The 16,052-nt window shown below is 40.8% G+C and overlaps 1 protein-coding gene across 1 annotated transcript in view; it reads left to right on the top strand.

Annotated features, from left to right (window-relative positions):
- The window catches only part of cusr (Copper-only SOD repeat protein), a 112,443-nt gene that overhangs the window by 44,304 nt on the left and 52,087 nt on the right, over positions 1-16,052 (top strand). Inside the window, exons 4-5 of the mRNA XM_068002098.1 lie at positions 9,122-9,205; positions 10,423-10,524. Coding sequence (XP_067858199.1) covers positions 9,122-9,205; positions 10,423-10,524 — 186 coding nt within the window. The remainder of the gene's footprint in view (positions 1-9,121; positions 9,206-10,422; positions 10,525-16,052) is intronic.

Here is a 16,052-nt window from a genome sequence, read left to right as displayed (position 1 = left end):
AGATGAGGAGGAATTTCTTCATGCAGAGGGTTGTGAATCTTGGAATTGTGTACCCCTGAGGGCTGTGGATGCTGAATCGTTGAGTATATTCAAGGCTGAGATAGATAGAATTTTGGTTCTAGGGGAATCAAGGGATATGGGGATCGGGCGGGAAAGTGGAGTTAAGGTTGAAGATTAGTCATAATCTTATTGAATAGTGGAGCAGGCTTGAGAGGCCATATGGCCTACTCCTGCTCCTATTTCTTATGTTCTTATATCTGAACAATTCTGAAAATAAGACAGTTTGCATTTCTGTAGTGCTGCTCATGTGCAGAAAGACATCTCTAATTGTTTTACAGTTAGCAGGACATTCAGTGTGATGCCAAGCAAGAGAAATAAAGAGGAGGGAAACTTTTAAAAATTAACTAGATATTCTCTTGCGATTGGCATCACCGGCACTCCCATAAATGAACCTCATAACCCTTATAATCTGGCCAGTATTTAGTTTAACAAAAGCTCGGCTTAAGGATCGTAACAATACGCTACTTGTTGCATGTACTGGATACTATTTTCTTGCACATGCCCCCGCGTGTGAGTTCCTGCCTTTTCAGAAGGCAGGCTGAAAAGCACTAGTGAGACGAGGCTGATTGTAAACTAACAAACTAGTTTATTTTACGTCAAATATATGAATGGATAGAAAGTAGTTTTCCAGTGAGATGCATCTATTTTCTATCATTCTTCATACCATAACACAACAAACCACGCATACGTACTGCTGTTCTGGGGGAAGCTCACTTAGAAGTTAACAGTTAATTAGGTACTTTTATTTGGTTACAGGTTGTGTTCATACCTCAGCCTTGGAGTCTCTCCTGCTGCAGTATACTCGAGAGAGAGAGAGAACTTTCTGTGACTCACTTCTCAGAAAGAGCGAGAGACAAAGACTGTTATTTAACCTCCACCCAGCTTTCTGTGTTGAGGATTGATTCGCTAAGATGCCAACCAAAGTTACCACCTTGAATGAAATGCTGCCCTCTCTCCCTCTTTTGATGTGGAAGCTCATGGCATTGGTATTGCCTATTCAGCTAAGCTTCTACCAGGTGCACTGAAAGAAAGCCCATTCTATCATAATGGCATAAAATACCCAGGACCAACCCATAACAACCTATATTGTCTCGGGACTAATACAATGCACAAGACAACCGTCTATGATGGCTATAATATCTGGCCTATCTGGTATTCCACCCGGGAATCAATCTAAACAACATTCGAAGTGGCTTGTGAATCTCTGAGAGTTAACTCTGTAAGATTAATCTAAATTCATATCAATATCATAACATAAATTAGACAAAAAACACTCTTTGGCCAAATAGGCAAAATTCTCAAAAGGTTACAAAGACCAAAGGCATGGTTAAAGAAATGGGCTTTGGAGAGGCTTTTGAAAGCAGGGAGTGAGATGGCAATCCTCGGGAATCTAGGCAAATTTGATGGAATAAAGGATCATCAGAATATATTTTAAATAATGGACAGCAGAAGGTGTTTCCAGTCTGTAATGATGCCTCGAAGGTTTGGATAATATTCGTAGTGCTTAAGCTTTCCCTTGTGATTTATAATGCTCTCTCAAACCCTTGATTAGACTACAGTCAAATGTGCATTATTGACATTGAGAGCAGCACAATAGCAGTAGCAGGAGGTGGCCAGGGTAGTGAGTGCCAATCCAAGCACCCCATGCGTACCAACTCAGTGCTGGAAAAGGTTTAATGGCCTTACTAGGGCAGGCAAGGTAAGAGGAGTAACCTGCACCTTCCAAAAATGCGCTGCATTAAGCATTGTCAGCCACTGACCACGACATGCCCTCACATAGCTCACACAGTTTTAAGGTGCTTGAATGGATTATTGTCAATTGTCAGCATGGGCCCCTAACCATACCGCCAACCCCCACCACCGAGTACCCCGCATCCAGCCTTCACCTAGGAGAAACAATGTGGCTTGGTTTAAAAGGCCACACATGACACACTGACATTAAGGGGTAGTATGGTGACAAAAAGCACTAGGCACACAGGCAGTATGGGTTTTAATTAAAATTATGGTGGCATTAAAATTATTGTGTGTACTGACATTTTTGGCAAGATTTTGAAGTGGCTTTGATGAGGTGGCATGAATGGAAGATTTGTGAGTTGATGTGCACAGTGAAAGGTTTGCAGATGCTGTTAAGCTTGGGTCCCAGGAAAGTGCACAGGTATCATCAACCATGGTTGTATAGAATCTACCCAGAGACTTGTCTTTCTGTGGTAATGAGTGATGGCATGGAGCAGAGCTTCCTGTAAGAATCTCTTTTTTGTTGCATTGAGGATGAAATATAGGTTCAGATGAAGAAAGCCGACTGGCTTTTTTGATTTTGTGCATCCAGAATAGTAACCCTCATATCTCTATCACAGCAATTAGCTTTTTTTAAATGAGACCAGTGTCCTTGCCTCAGCCACCCTTCCTAGCAATCCATTGTAGTTGTTGATCACTCCCTGTGTAAATAATTATTTTCTGCTGTCCTTCCTAAATTTGGCATACATAACTCTAAACTGTACTATTTTGTCCTGTTGCCCTGGCATATCTGGAAATATACTACTAGATTCCAACTGCTTGTGCTGGGTTCTGGACTGAGTGGAGGAGGGCAGATCTTATGATCTCAGTAAAATCTGCTGACCCTTTGAAATAATGTCCTGAATCCCTTAGAAGCCGGTTGCCATCATTCTCTCCAAAACGTATGACAGATGTCAGGTTGATAATACAAGTGAGAAACAGGCTGAATATAGAAAGTACAGAGGAGGAGTGAGAAAGGAAATAAGAGGGGCCAAGAGGGAGCATGAGAATAGACTGGCGGCGAACATAAAAGGGAATCCAAAAGTCTTCTACAGGCATATAAATAGTAAATGGGTAGTAAGATGAGGGGTGGGGCCGATTAGGGACCAAAAAGGAGATCTGCGCATGGAGGCTGAGGGCATGGCTGAGGTACTAAATGAGTACTTTGCATCTGTCTTTACCAAGAAAGAAGATGCTGCCACAGTCACAGTAAAAGGGGAGGAAGTTGAGATACTGGATGGGGTGAAAATTGATAGAGGAGATACTAGAAAGGCGAAGTGATACATTTTAGCAGGAAGAACGAGGAGACGCAATATAAACTAAAGGATACAATTCTAAAGGAAGTGCAGGAACAGAGACCTTGGGGTATATGTGCACAAATCTTCGAAGGTGGTAAAACAGGTTGAGAAAGCAGTTAAAAAGGCATGCGGGATCCTGGGCTTTATAAATAAAGGCATAAAGTACAAAACAAGGAAGTTATGTTGAACCTTTATTAAACACTGGTTCTGCCACAACTGGAGTGTTATGTCCAATTTAGGGCATCGCACTTTAGGAAGGATGTCAAGGCCTTAAAGAGGGTGCAGAAAAGATTTACTAGAATGGTTCCAGGGATGAGGGACTTCAGTTAAGTGGATAGACTGGATAAGCTGGGGTTGCTCTCCTTAGAGCAGAGAAGGTTGAGAGGAGATTTGATAGAAATGTTTAAATCATGATAGATTTAGATATAGTAAATAAAAAGAAACTGTTCCCATCGGCGGAAGAGTCAGGAACCAGAGGAGACAGATTTAAGGTGATTGGCAAAAGAACCAAAGGCAACGTGAAAAAAAAATTTTTTACGCAGCGAGTAGTTATGATCTGGAATGCACTGCCTGAAAGGGTGGTGGATGCAGACTCAAATGTGGCTTTCAAAAAGGAATTGGTAAATACTTAAAGAGAAAAAATTTGCAGGGCTATGGGGAAAGAGCAGGACAATGGGACAAACTGGATTGCCCTTACAAAGACCTGGCACAAGCTCAATGAGCCGAATGGCCTCCCTCTGTGCTGTAATCATTCTATGATTCTAAAACGGACCTCCAACTTTTGAAGGCCAATGATCAAAGCATCCATGTGGGAGGCTGGTTTGGTGGCCTTTCTGTCAGGGGATGGATACAGTTGTTTCTGGTGCTGCCACTCACTCCAGGAAGCACTGCAATGTGTTAAATCTTTCTCAGATGTGGCAATGAGGATGGCAGTGGACTCCATCATAACCTCTGTCATCTGTCTAAGATCCTCAGTGCTATCTGAATTTCAGGCACACTGTTTTTGCTGATCAAAGTGGAAAGAGCCCTGTTTATCAGAAAGTAATTCCCCACACACATACCACAGTTACAGATAAAAGTTATATTTTTCTGTCGTATTTGCTGGCGATGTGCCAAAATGCCACATGAAGCAACATGTTAAAATGTAATAGCTAACACATATGAAGTAAAGAATTTTCCATTACATACCAGTGTTAAATTAAGTTGTTTTAGAATGATCACCTGGCAACATTGCTTCTATTAATTTCCTTCTTGATTACATTTCCCTGATATCATGATTACCCTGTATTCTAAATATTTTACATGTTGTTTTGCTTTAATACCACCTTGATCTGCTCACACAATATGTTGATATTGTGTCAGGAAGAGATGTAAAAGCAAAAGGTGCAAGTAGCAGTTGGTGAAATAGATTAGAATTTCAGCAGCATAGGCACATTTTTGTGTTTATATATGGTAAAGATGCTGGGGCTGAAATCCCACAGGGGTTCTCCTGGTCTCCCACTGTAACTCTGGGAATTTTCCTCAGTGCCTTGTAAAGGGCAGAATTTCTGTCCACCCCGTTCGAGGCAAATAACAGGCCAGGGATTCCCTAAGCCAGTAGTTTCTGATCCTGTTCCACTGTGCGGACCCAGTGTCGCAGTGGTGATGGTATGTCCAGTGAGTTGTGGCGTACAGGTCTCCTCAAAGGTGCGTGAGCCCCACCAGTGGGCGCAGTCAAGGAAAACAGCCTAGACCCCTAAAGATCTATGCAATTCAGGGCCGCTATCTCATTCCCTGGGCAAGTGGGAGGAGGTGGGCAGTGTGATTATTTCTAAGCTGTTACCATAGTGATGTCATCTTTATGAACGGATCCTGAGCAAGAAACTCAGATTTCTCAGCAAAATTGAGTATGACAGCAGAAACTGCGAGGCTGCATTTTTACAATTAGTTTGTATTTGGAAAGTTTTGGGTTTTGTTCAAGGTTTTATACGAAAATACCACTTCTGCAACTATTCAGAAAATAATTTGTTAATGTCACTTAGAAAATCTAACAGTGAGGCATATATTTTCATAATTCTATTTGACTGTCTCATGGTGGTTACTGTATGAGCAGCAGTATCGATGCCATTGTTAGGTCATCTCTGGGTTGTGGAGATAGAGTTTCTTGCTTGCAAGGCATAATAAATTCCTCAATGGTTGAGCACCTTCCACATTTTGGTGATTAAATAACCTCTTGTATGCAAAGCTGAACAAGGGGTCACTGTAAGGGACAAGTTGGAGAAATCTGAAACTCCTGTAACTTGATAATGTGCTGTAATCCTCTATAGGGGCCCAAACCTTGTTGTTCCAGTTTTGTGAAGCATACATTTAGAAAAGTACATTTCACATTGTACTGTTGAATAGCAAAAGAATACAATAGGCAGACAATGCATTTCAAGACTTGGATTGTTGGCTTTTTTGATGGGCTAAATAAACCCCAGCTGGTCTGTGATTACAGGTTTCTACCGATATTGATTTTCAAGGTCTGAGCAGCCCAGGGAATGCATTGAGTATTCATTGAACAGTCACCAAATACTCAATCACCATTTTGTTTTGATCAGAGCAGAATGGGAAGAATGTATGAATCAGTGAAGTGGTACAAAAATATGGTTAAGTGAGCCTATATTGTTCATAGGGATTGTCTGGCAGATCAAACTTGGTTTTGAGTACATTTGTTACTTCTGTACAAATACGTTATCTGCAGTTTTTCCTTTGCATTATTACTAATGCAAGAGCCCAGACTAAACATACATTGATAGAGAAATAGGTAAAGGCAAGAAACTGAGGGCTGTCTCCCCAATGGCATTGAACTGTTGTTGTAAGGAATTTGGTGATATCACCCTGTTAAAGTGGAGGAAGGGGTTTTAAGGTTCGGAATGCAAGTAAAAGCAAGTGCCTCCCTTAACCAGAGTGCAGTGTGAAGGGTTAGTTGTGCAGCTCTTCATTTCAAAGGATTGAAGAATGCTTTGATGTCTAGGGAAGAAAAGGGAACGGGCCAGTTCATTATCTTGCCTGTCCTTGTCATAGGGAAAGTCCTATACTTTTATATTTAAAAACATACAAGAATAGAAATTCTAGCAGCATGTTGCACTGCTGGAAATGCAATGAGGCAGAACTTCTGTCTGCCACTTTGGGCTCCTTATGACACTGTCCCAAATCCTGGGGATGGGGTCATCAAAAAGTTGGGGTTTGGTGACAACACCTGTAGAAACACAACAGGGGCAACCACTCATTGTGACCATCAGAAAATCGGAATGGCATGCCGCCACACCGAAGGAGATTGTAGCAGGCTAGTTAGGCCAAATACCCACGCAAGATTTTTCACTTGCCTTTTGCTTACATGCTGGCTAGCTCATAGTCCAATAGCAATCAACCCTCCTGGGATCCCTTTAAACACTGACACAGTAGGGCCCACTTGTGGCCCAGAACAACACCTATACCAGGTCTAGGTAGTCCAGGAATAGCCCCAGATACGTCCCCAAACTACAACAAGATGTAGGGGACAAGTAGAAGAAGTACCTACTTCCCTCTCTGGCAGGATTTGCTGGGTTTGGTGTCAAGGCTGGAAATGCAGTAGACTTTTGTCCTAGCCCAAATTCTCGTGCCTCAGTTGATGCTGCATCAGAATTTTGGCCTGCAAACAAACAAAATTTCTACCTCAATAGTTTTTGATTTTATCCTACTAATCTGGTGATGTCCTAAAGATTTTTTCACTCCTGCCATTATTAGGTTTGTGCACTGTATATAGGTAGCAAACTCTGGTCGTCACATATATTTATACTGCATAACAGATAGAATAATTGCACAGCATTTGTTACTATGTTCAAAATTATTTCTGAAACAACTGCAGCATTAAACTGAGATTTAATTGGACAGTATAAAAACATTTGAATTTGAGACAGGGGAGAAGTATAGGGATTGTGTATATCCATAAATTAAACCTTCTGAAAATCTCAGCAACAAAGTTTAGGATTCTAAGATAGGTGACATTTGAATTGGAGAAAAAAAACTTTCAGAATTAATAATGACTTTAGGAGAGATCAGAACTTTCATGGTTTAATATCAGATTTATTTAGCTGTCAAAGTTATTAATTTAGATTACGTCCCTGGCTTTAACAGCATGTTAGCAAGGCAGCTTTGGTTTCAGCTACATAAACACAAAATGCGTGTCAGATTACAAAATTCAGTCTATAATTTACAAGTACAATGCAAACAGGAGAAGAGTAAGTACAGTATGTACTTACTTTCTATGATAACAATTTCAACCTATGATCATACAAGTGTTTTTCCATCACCCTCCCCTTTTCTGATTTATTGCAACAAGTTGATTATATTTTTGAATCAGACAGTTTTAACAGTAGCCTGGTGTGAGGAAATATAAATATGAAGAAAGACTTGAGAATTTAGATTTTTTTTGTAAGAATAATGCAGATTATAGGGCGATATGATAGAAGTGTTTAAAATTACGAAAGGATGAGAGAGAATAGATAGAAGCAGATTGTTTCTAGTAGTTGAGGGGTCAAGAATGAGAGGCCATAGATACAAGGTTGAATGTAAGAGATTTAGAACAGAGGGTAGGAGAAACTTCACACAGAGTTGTGAGGCTGTGGAATTCACAGGGTTAGTGGTTGAGGCAGAAAGTGTGTCATTCAAGGTTAAATGGAATAGATGGTGAAGGAAAAGCGGATGAAGGGATATGGCAGTAGGGTGGGCAAATGTGATTAGGACTATTTGCTTGCGTGAAGCGTAAGTGCTGATAGGGACTGGTTGGGTCAAGTGGCCTGTTTCCGTGTTGTAATTTCTCTATACATTGGGTGTAATTGTCAATCAAAAGCTACCAGTGAAGAAATCACTATTCTTAGTCAGGAAACTAAAGGTACAGTTTACTGCTGCTTTCATATCAATGCAAAGTGGTTTTGGATACACACTGATGCAAAAGGTAGCACCATAACTCAGGCATCAAGTCCTGATCTGACACTTGAATGCACTAAAGTGAAGTGGTGTGAGACTCCCCCCGCCACCCCTCACCAACCCCCCCCACCCCCCAAAGAGGGCATCCCACACCACTTTAAGTTTACGTTGACTGTTGTATGATTCCAGCCTGATGTGAAGCTTATGTTTCAAAACTGCACAGATGATCCACTGAGCCTCTGGGAACTTGTAAAACTTTGAATGGAATGTGTTGCTGTTAGTTGAAAGTAAATGCTCCCACTGCCCTCATTTAAAATGAAAAATTAGTTGCCTGAGGAGTGGAGAATTATGAAAGCATCAAAACTTCAGTTTGGTGTTGGTCAGACTTAGGTCAATGCACAATATAGCAAGGATCTTCTGACTGTGCACTTGCACCTGGCAGATGAGTTTCAGGTTGTTTGTCACAAAAAAGTATAACTAAAACAATTTGCTGATGAAAGAATGTTATTTGAAGGATTTTGTTGAATTTTCAGTACTTCATGTGGTGCGGTACTGTGAATGTTATTTTGTTGCCAGTATTATTTTGGTACGATAGCACCTGTGAGTTTTGCCCAGCATGTGTCAGGGATCCTTCCTTTTAGTTGAAGGAGAGCTGTCATCTCAAGGCCAGGGTCAGTGGCCACTTTAAGGTAGACCATGTACCAAAGTAGTGTTACTTGTGTTAGTATCATTCAACAAAAAATATTAGATCAGGGTGGTTGTTGTTGGCATAACAGAAAAGGAGGAAATAAGAGAAAAGGATTAAGGGGCATGAAAAAGTAGAATGTAGAAATGTAGTGCAGTCAGAAGGTCATATGCTAATATTTCTTCCAGTGAACAGTAACCAGTCCCTTTGTTTTTCTCCTCCTTGCACACTCAAGATATGAAAGATTATTACAGGAAATACGCAAAATAAAAAAGTGGACGACTAATGAGAATGTCAGATTGAGAACAGAACAGAGGAAATTATGTGTTTCCTGTTGGAATTGTTGATGTTTAATACACTCTCCCTTTATTTCCAGTTGCAACAGGTCTTTGCAGATGGGAGTTCAAGTGACACAACTATGGAAGTAGCCCTTGAGCCAGCCAAACCTATTGCAGGTGGTGTAAGTGACAACATCATTCAGTGGATTGCTTTTCATCTTGAGCCAGATGAACTTGAAATTAGTTCCAAGACTACTGCTGCAGTTAAGCTTTCACTGAACACAATAATAGGTTACCAGGTGCAAGTTACAAAGCTGATTCTAGGTAAAGGAATAAATGATCCAAATACAGTCTAATCCAATCTGTAGAATTCCAGTGAAGCACAATATATCCTCTTGCACTCTATGATTGTACAAAATTTGTTCTTAAATTATTTTCATGTAAAAATCTAAGTTTCTAACATCAATATGTTCTTGCTAATATTTCTATAATATTAAATTGGATGGTGGTTTTTTTTGGTAACTTCATTTCAAATGTTCTCTTTCCCCCCCCCCCCACCCCACCCAGTCAATCCCCTGCATTAACTTCCTTGGGAGAAACTTTAAGAACGTAAGAAAGCCTGAAATGAGATAAGGCCATTCATCCCATCAATTTTGCATCTTCCGCAGTTCTTAAACCTATCATGGGCTCTCACACCCATTCAATGTCATGAAGGAAAGCAATACTTAAGGAGTACCTGAGCCCAAACATAACCAAGCAATATTCATCAAATCCTACCCTACCACAACTCAGTCCTTGCCTACAGTCTTTATCTAAAAAAGAAAAAAGCATTCCTTTTTTTAAACTATTTATTCTTGGGATATAAGCATCGCCGGCAAGGCTGGCATTAATTGCTCATCCCTAGTTGACCTGAGAAGGTGGTGGTGAACCACTGCAAGCTATTCTTTGTAGTGGTTTGATATAACTGAGTGGCTTGCTAGGCCACTTCAGGGGTCAGGTTACGAGTCAATCACATTGGTGTGGGACTGGAGTCACATATAGGCCAGATCTTAGTTTTTCTAACAATCTGGCAGGTTCATGGTCACTTTTACTGATGCCAGCATTTTATTTCCAGATTTTTTAAAACTGAATTCAAATTCTCAAACTGCCATGTTGGGATTTGAACTCATGTTCTGGACAATTAGCTCAGGCTTCTGGATTACTAGTCCAGCAACATATCCACTACACTACTATACCCTATAAAGCCCCTTATAATGTCTCAGGATGTACAAAATTCTTCACATCCAACAAATTACTTTTTGAAGTGGAGTTCTGTAGGCAAGTATGGGCAGAATATTAATCATATAGTTATAATGATGTTGGTTTCCACATTATGCAACGGGATTTGTTTACTCCACAGACTAATGATCTAATGTGGCATGTTCATACCAATCCTCGACAGTATACAGAGTCGTGCAGTGGGGTAGGAGGACACTATAATCCTTACAATATAGATACAGAGGTAAGTGGTGCCTCACTTTAATCCCTTGTTACAGACTACAAAAAGCAAAATATTAATCACTGAAAATTATACTGCTACTAAGTGGTTGTAGTTGGGCACTCATTTTTTAATAATAAATAATAATATATTTATTAATATTAAATGAATAAATATTTTCCTTTGTGTGGAAAGTTAAAAGTTCTTTTACTAAGTTGTCATTGGTTTATTATGACAGTTTAGTAAAATATATTTAACTTTACACAGAAAGTAAAATAAACCCCTAAGACTGTTTAAATTAATTAGATGGACCTGTGGAAGACAAGGAATGGACAGATAGTGATATCTGTCTCTCAAATTAGACCCCTCCATACAAAAATAGTTTAACAATAAAAACAGACTAAGTTAATAGGGGTTGCCTTTACACAATAGACTGTTTGGGACACTGACACTTCACCATTCTGTAATTAGTCACCATGAACAATGATTCAAAGCGAGACAAGGAAGAGCACTGTCAGTTCCCCCACCCCAGATAAATGTCTCATAGCTACATAACCCTTCACAGATGCCTGGCTGAGGATTGATAGAACTCACACAACTGAATAATCAATTGTTGAACTACTTGAACTTCTGGGCCTACTAGAAATGTCTGTGCTTTATCGGTTGTTTAGAAAAGCTGTTTTCTTAGAAAGAATCTGATAATATCATCATCATTCAACCTTATTACTTCTTGTGGAGTCTAAATCTTCTACTGTTTTTTGCCATTGAACTGTGTTTTGGGCAACCACTTCCAACTGATCTCGTGTGTAGTCCGCTCTTTTTACTTTAGCATCCATAGTTCCTCGCCTTCTGTTTTTTGGTCTTCCTAGTCTTCTCTATCTGTGGGGATTCTATTTCAACGACTGTTACAGCAACACTGGTTTGGGGTTTTCTAAGAGTATTTAATCCAATCCCATTTTCTCTGTCTTATTTGCAACACTATTCTCTCCTGTTCAGTTTTTTCTCGCAGTTTCTTATTCTTGATGGTCTATGGTCAGCGAATACCCAAGGTTGTTCGTAGATATTTATTGACAAATGTCTGTAACTTGTTTATCGTGATCTTTGTTTCTCTCCATGTTTCCGCTCCATACAAAAGCACTGATCTGACATTGGTGTTAAAAACGCAGTTTGGTTTTTGGAGTTTAAAGTTTTGGATCTCCAAATTTGCTGATATGGTTTGGATTTTTTTAAGTTCCAATTTCTTTACACTTTGTTTCTGGTTTTTAAGCTAATTATTCAGTGCCATTCTTTACCTATTTTTTGGCTCCTTACCTCATGCTTTAATTGTCAATAGAGATCATTATGACTGTTAGATTGCTGTGGCTTTGCATAATATTCTGTATTACCGTAATGAAACTCGATGATATATCATAACATTGCTATTGTTTCAGCACTGTGCTAACAAAAGGTTAGAATTTGGTGTGTGACTACTCAGTGAAACTGAGATTCCAGTGACAAAATTCCATCCCTAATGCTTGTGCAGTTCCTGAACTGGGATCTGATGCTTTTGTTTCTGTAGATAATGCAGTGTATACTTTCCTGCTATAATCTATTAAGCACTCTGTGGATTCCATCTGCTAAGTATCTCGACCTTGACATTGCACAGCAACAACTCCATGAACTTTTTAATGTCAACAAATGATCAGCAAAAACAATAATGCATACAGAACAGACAACTCTTGTTTCTGAATTATGGCTTTGGCAAGGTCATGAAACAAAACATGCTGAACTTGAGAGTGTGACTTTCCTGTTTTTCAGTGGGAAACGGTACTCTGTTAGAATTTTACTTAGGTGGTTTTTGGAAAAGTTGTGCAGCAGGAAACCAAGGGAAATCATCAATGACAACCAGTGCCTGCATCCAAATATTATTGAATAATAAATGTCAGTAAGTAGCAGTTTGCTACAAAGTAAATCACTGAGTGACATCAGCACAGCATGACTCACAAGTGCTAAAGAGGTAAATTTTTCCACATTTTTCAACTTTAGTGTAAATAGGATTTAGTTCTACCAGTGAGCCCTGGGAGAAGTAAATTACAGCTCGAACAATTACTCCCTATTGAAAATCAAAATGAAGTGGAACTTTCTTGTTATATTTTGTTGATAATGATATCATGTCACAAACAGGACATTGGCAGTTTGGAGTTTTTAAGGTCGTTGCCTCAGTTGCCTGTGCATTAATCTGGTGCTACACAAAGTTACAGAGTTAAACCCAAGTATTTTCTTCTACTTATTAGTTCCAGTGATTCTGAAAACATGTTTATATGCCTGGATTTCTAGACCAATGTGTAGTGATACAGGGTAAGTGCCCATGCATGGAAGGTGACATGATAACAATATGGCTTTATAATAAGTTAGAATCATAGAAAGCTTACAGCATGGAAGGAGTCCATTCAGCCCATCGAGTCCATGCCAGCTCTGTGCAAGAGCAATCCAGCTAGTCCCACTCCCCTGCCCTTAACCTGTAGCCCTGCAAATTTTTTCCTTTCAAGTAGTTATCCAGTTCCCTTTTGAAAGCCACGATTGAATCTGCCTCAACCAGCCCCTCGGGCAGTGCATTCCAGATCCTAACCACTCGCTGTGTAAAAAAACTTTTTCCTCATGTCACCTTTGGTTCTTTCGCCAATCACCTTAAATCTATATCCTCTGGTTCGTGACCCTTCTGCCATTGGGAACAGTTTCTCTCTATCTATTCTGTCTAGACCCTTAATGATTTTAAATACCTCTATCAAATCTCCTCTCAATCTTCTCTTTTCCAAGAAGAACAATCCCAGTTTCTCCAGTCTATCCACTTAACTGAAGTCCCTCATCCCTGGAATCATTCGAGTAAATCTTTTCTGCACCCTCTCTAAGGCCTCCACATCTTTCCTAAAGTGCGGTGCCCAGAACTGGACACAATACTCCAGTTGTGGTCGAACCAGTGTTTTATAAAGGTTCATCATGATTTCCTTGCTTTTGTACGCTATACCTCTACTTAAAAAGCCCAGGATCCTGTATGCTTTCTTCACCGCTTTCTCAACTTGCCCTGCCTCCTTCAGTGATTTGTGCACATATACCCCCAGATCTCTCTGTCCCTGCACCCCTTTTAGAATTGTGCCCTCTAGTTTATATTGCCTCTCCTCGTTCTTCCTACTGAAATGTATCACTTCGCATTTTTCTGCGCTAAATTTCATCTGCCACATGTCTGCCCATTTCACCAGCTTGTCTATATCCTCATGTAGTCTATCACTATCCTCCTCACTGTTCACTACACTTCCAAGTTTTGTGTCATCTGCAAATTTTGAAATTGTGCCTTGTACACCCAAATCCAAGTCATTAATATATATCAAGAAAAGCAGTGGTCTTAGGACTGACCCCTGAGGAACACCACTGTACACCTCCCTCCAGTTCGAAAATCAACCGTTCACCACTACTCTCTGCTTCCCGTTACATAGCCAATTTTGTATCCATGTTGCTGCTGCACCATTTATTCCATGGGTTTCAATCTTGATGACAAGCCTATTGTGCGGCACTTTATCAAACGCCTTTTGAAAGTCCATATACACCACATCAACTGCATTGCCCTCATCTACCCTATTTATCCCGGATTATCATTTCTAAAAGTCTCCCTACCACCGAGGTTAAACTGACTGGCCTGTAGTTGCTGGGTTTATCCTTATACCCTTTTCTGAACAAGGGTGTAACATTTGCAATTCTCCAGTCCCCTGGCACCAGCCCCGTATCTAAGGATGTTTGGAAGATTATGGCCAGTGGATCTGCAATTTCCGCCCTTACTTCCCTCAGCAACCTAGGATGCATCCCATTCGGACCAGGTGACTTATCAACTTTAAGTACAGCCAGCCTTTCTAGTACCTTCTCTTTATCAATTTTTAGCCCATCCAGTATCTCAACTACATCTTCCTTTACTGAGACTCTGGCAGCATCTTCTTCCTTGGTAAAGACAGATGCAAAGTACTCATTTAGTACCTCGGCCATGCCCTCTGCCTCCATGAGTAGATCTGCTTCTTGGTCCCTGATCGGCCCCACCCCTCTTCTTACTGTTTATTGTTTACATGCCTATAGAAGACTTTTGGATTCACTTTTATGTTTGCTGCCAGTCTATTCTCATACTCTCTCTTTGCCCCTCTTATTTCCTTTTTCACTTCCCCTCTGAACTTTCTATATTCAGCCTGGTTCTCACTTATGTTATCAACCTGACATCCGTCTTACGCCCTTTTCTTCTGCTTCATCTTGTTCTATCTCTTTTGTCATCCAGGGAGCTCTGGCTTTAGTTGCCCTACCTTTCTCCCACGTGGCAATGTACCTCGACTATGCTCGAACCATCTCCTCCTTAAAGGCAGCCCATTGTTCAATTACAGCTTTGCCTGCCAATCTTTAATTCCAATTTACCCGGGCCAGATCCGTTCTCATCCCACTGAAATTGGCCCTCCTCCAATTGAGTATTTTTACTTTAGAGTGGTCCATGTCCTTTTCCATAGCTACTTGAAACCCTATGATACTATGATCACTGTTCCCTAAATGTTCCCCCATTGACACTTGCTCCACTTGGCCCACCTCATTCCCCAGAACCAAGTCCAGCAAAGCCTCCTTCCTCGTTGGGGCGGAAATGTACTGGTCAAGAAAGTTCTCCTGAACACACTTCAAAAACTCCTCCTTCTCTTTGCCCCTTATTATTACTAACCCAGTCTATGTTAGGGTAGTTGAAGTTCCCCATTATCACATCTCTATGGCTTTTGCACCTCTCTGTAATTTCCCTGCAAATTTGCTCCTCCATCTCCTTCCCACTAGTTGGCGGCCTATAGAATACACCTAGTAATGTAATGGCTCCTCTATTGTTTCTTAACTCTAACCAAATAGATTCTGTCCTTGACCCTTCGTGGACATCCTCTCTCTCCAGCACTGCAATATTCTCAATCAATACTGCCACTCCCTATCTTTCTTGAACACCGTGTATCCAGGAATGTTTAGTCCCTAATCCTGCCCTTTTTTGAGCGAGGTCTCTGTTATCGCCACAACATCATATTCCCACATGGCTATTTGCGCCAGCAGCTCTCCAACCTTGTTTACCGCGCTTCGTGCATTTACACACATGCACTATAAACCTATCTTAGACTTTCTTGTACTCTCTCTTCGTCTGGTCCCATCTACTACCATACTACTTCTTGCTCTAGTGCTATCTTTCTCTCCCAATCCTTTGTGCACCTTATTTCTCCTTTCCAATGCTACATCCTGGTGCCCACCCACCTGCCAAATTAGTTTTAAACCCCGCTCCCGCCCCCCCCCAGCATTAGTAAACCTCCTCGTGAGGACATTGGTCCCTGTCCTGTTGAGGTGCAACACGTCTGGCCTGTACAGGTCCCACCTCCCTCAGAACTGGTCCCAATCCCCAGGAATCTAAAGCCCTCCCTCCTGCACCATCTCAACAGCCATGCATTCATCTGCTTTATCCTCCTATTTCTATACTCGCGAGTGCGTGGCACCGGGAGTAATCTACTACCTTTGAGGTCCTGCTTCTT

The sequence above is a fragment of the Heptranchias perlo genome, chromosome 21 (genome assembly GCF_035084215.1).
Source record: "Heptranchias perlo isolate sHepPer1 chromosome 21, sHepPer1.hap1, whole genome shotgun sequence".
NCBI classification, from domain to species: Eukaryota; Metazoa; Chordata; class Chondrichthyes; order Hexanchiformes; family Hexanchidae; genus Heptranchias; species Heptranchias perlo.
Note: the sequence above shows the minus strand (reverse complement) of the source record. Positions and strands in the feature narration are given on the sequence as shown.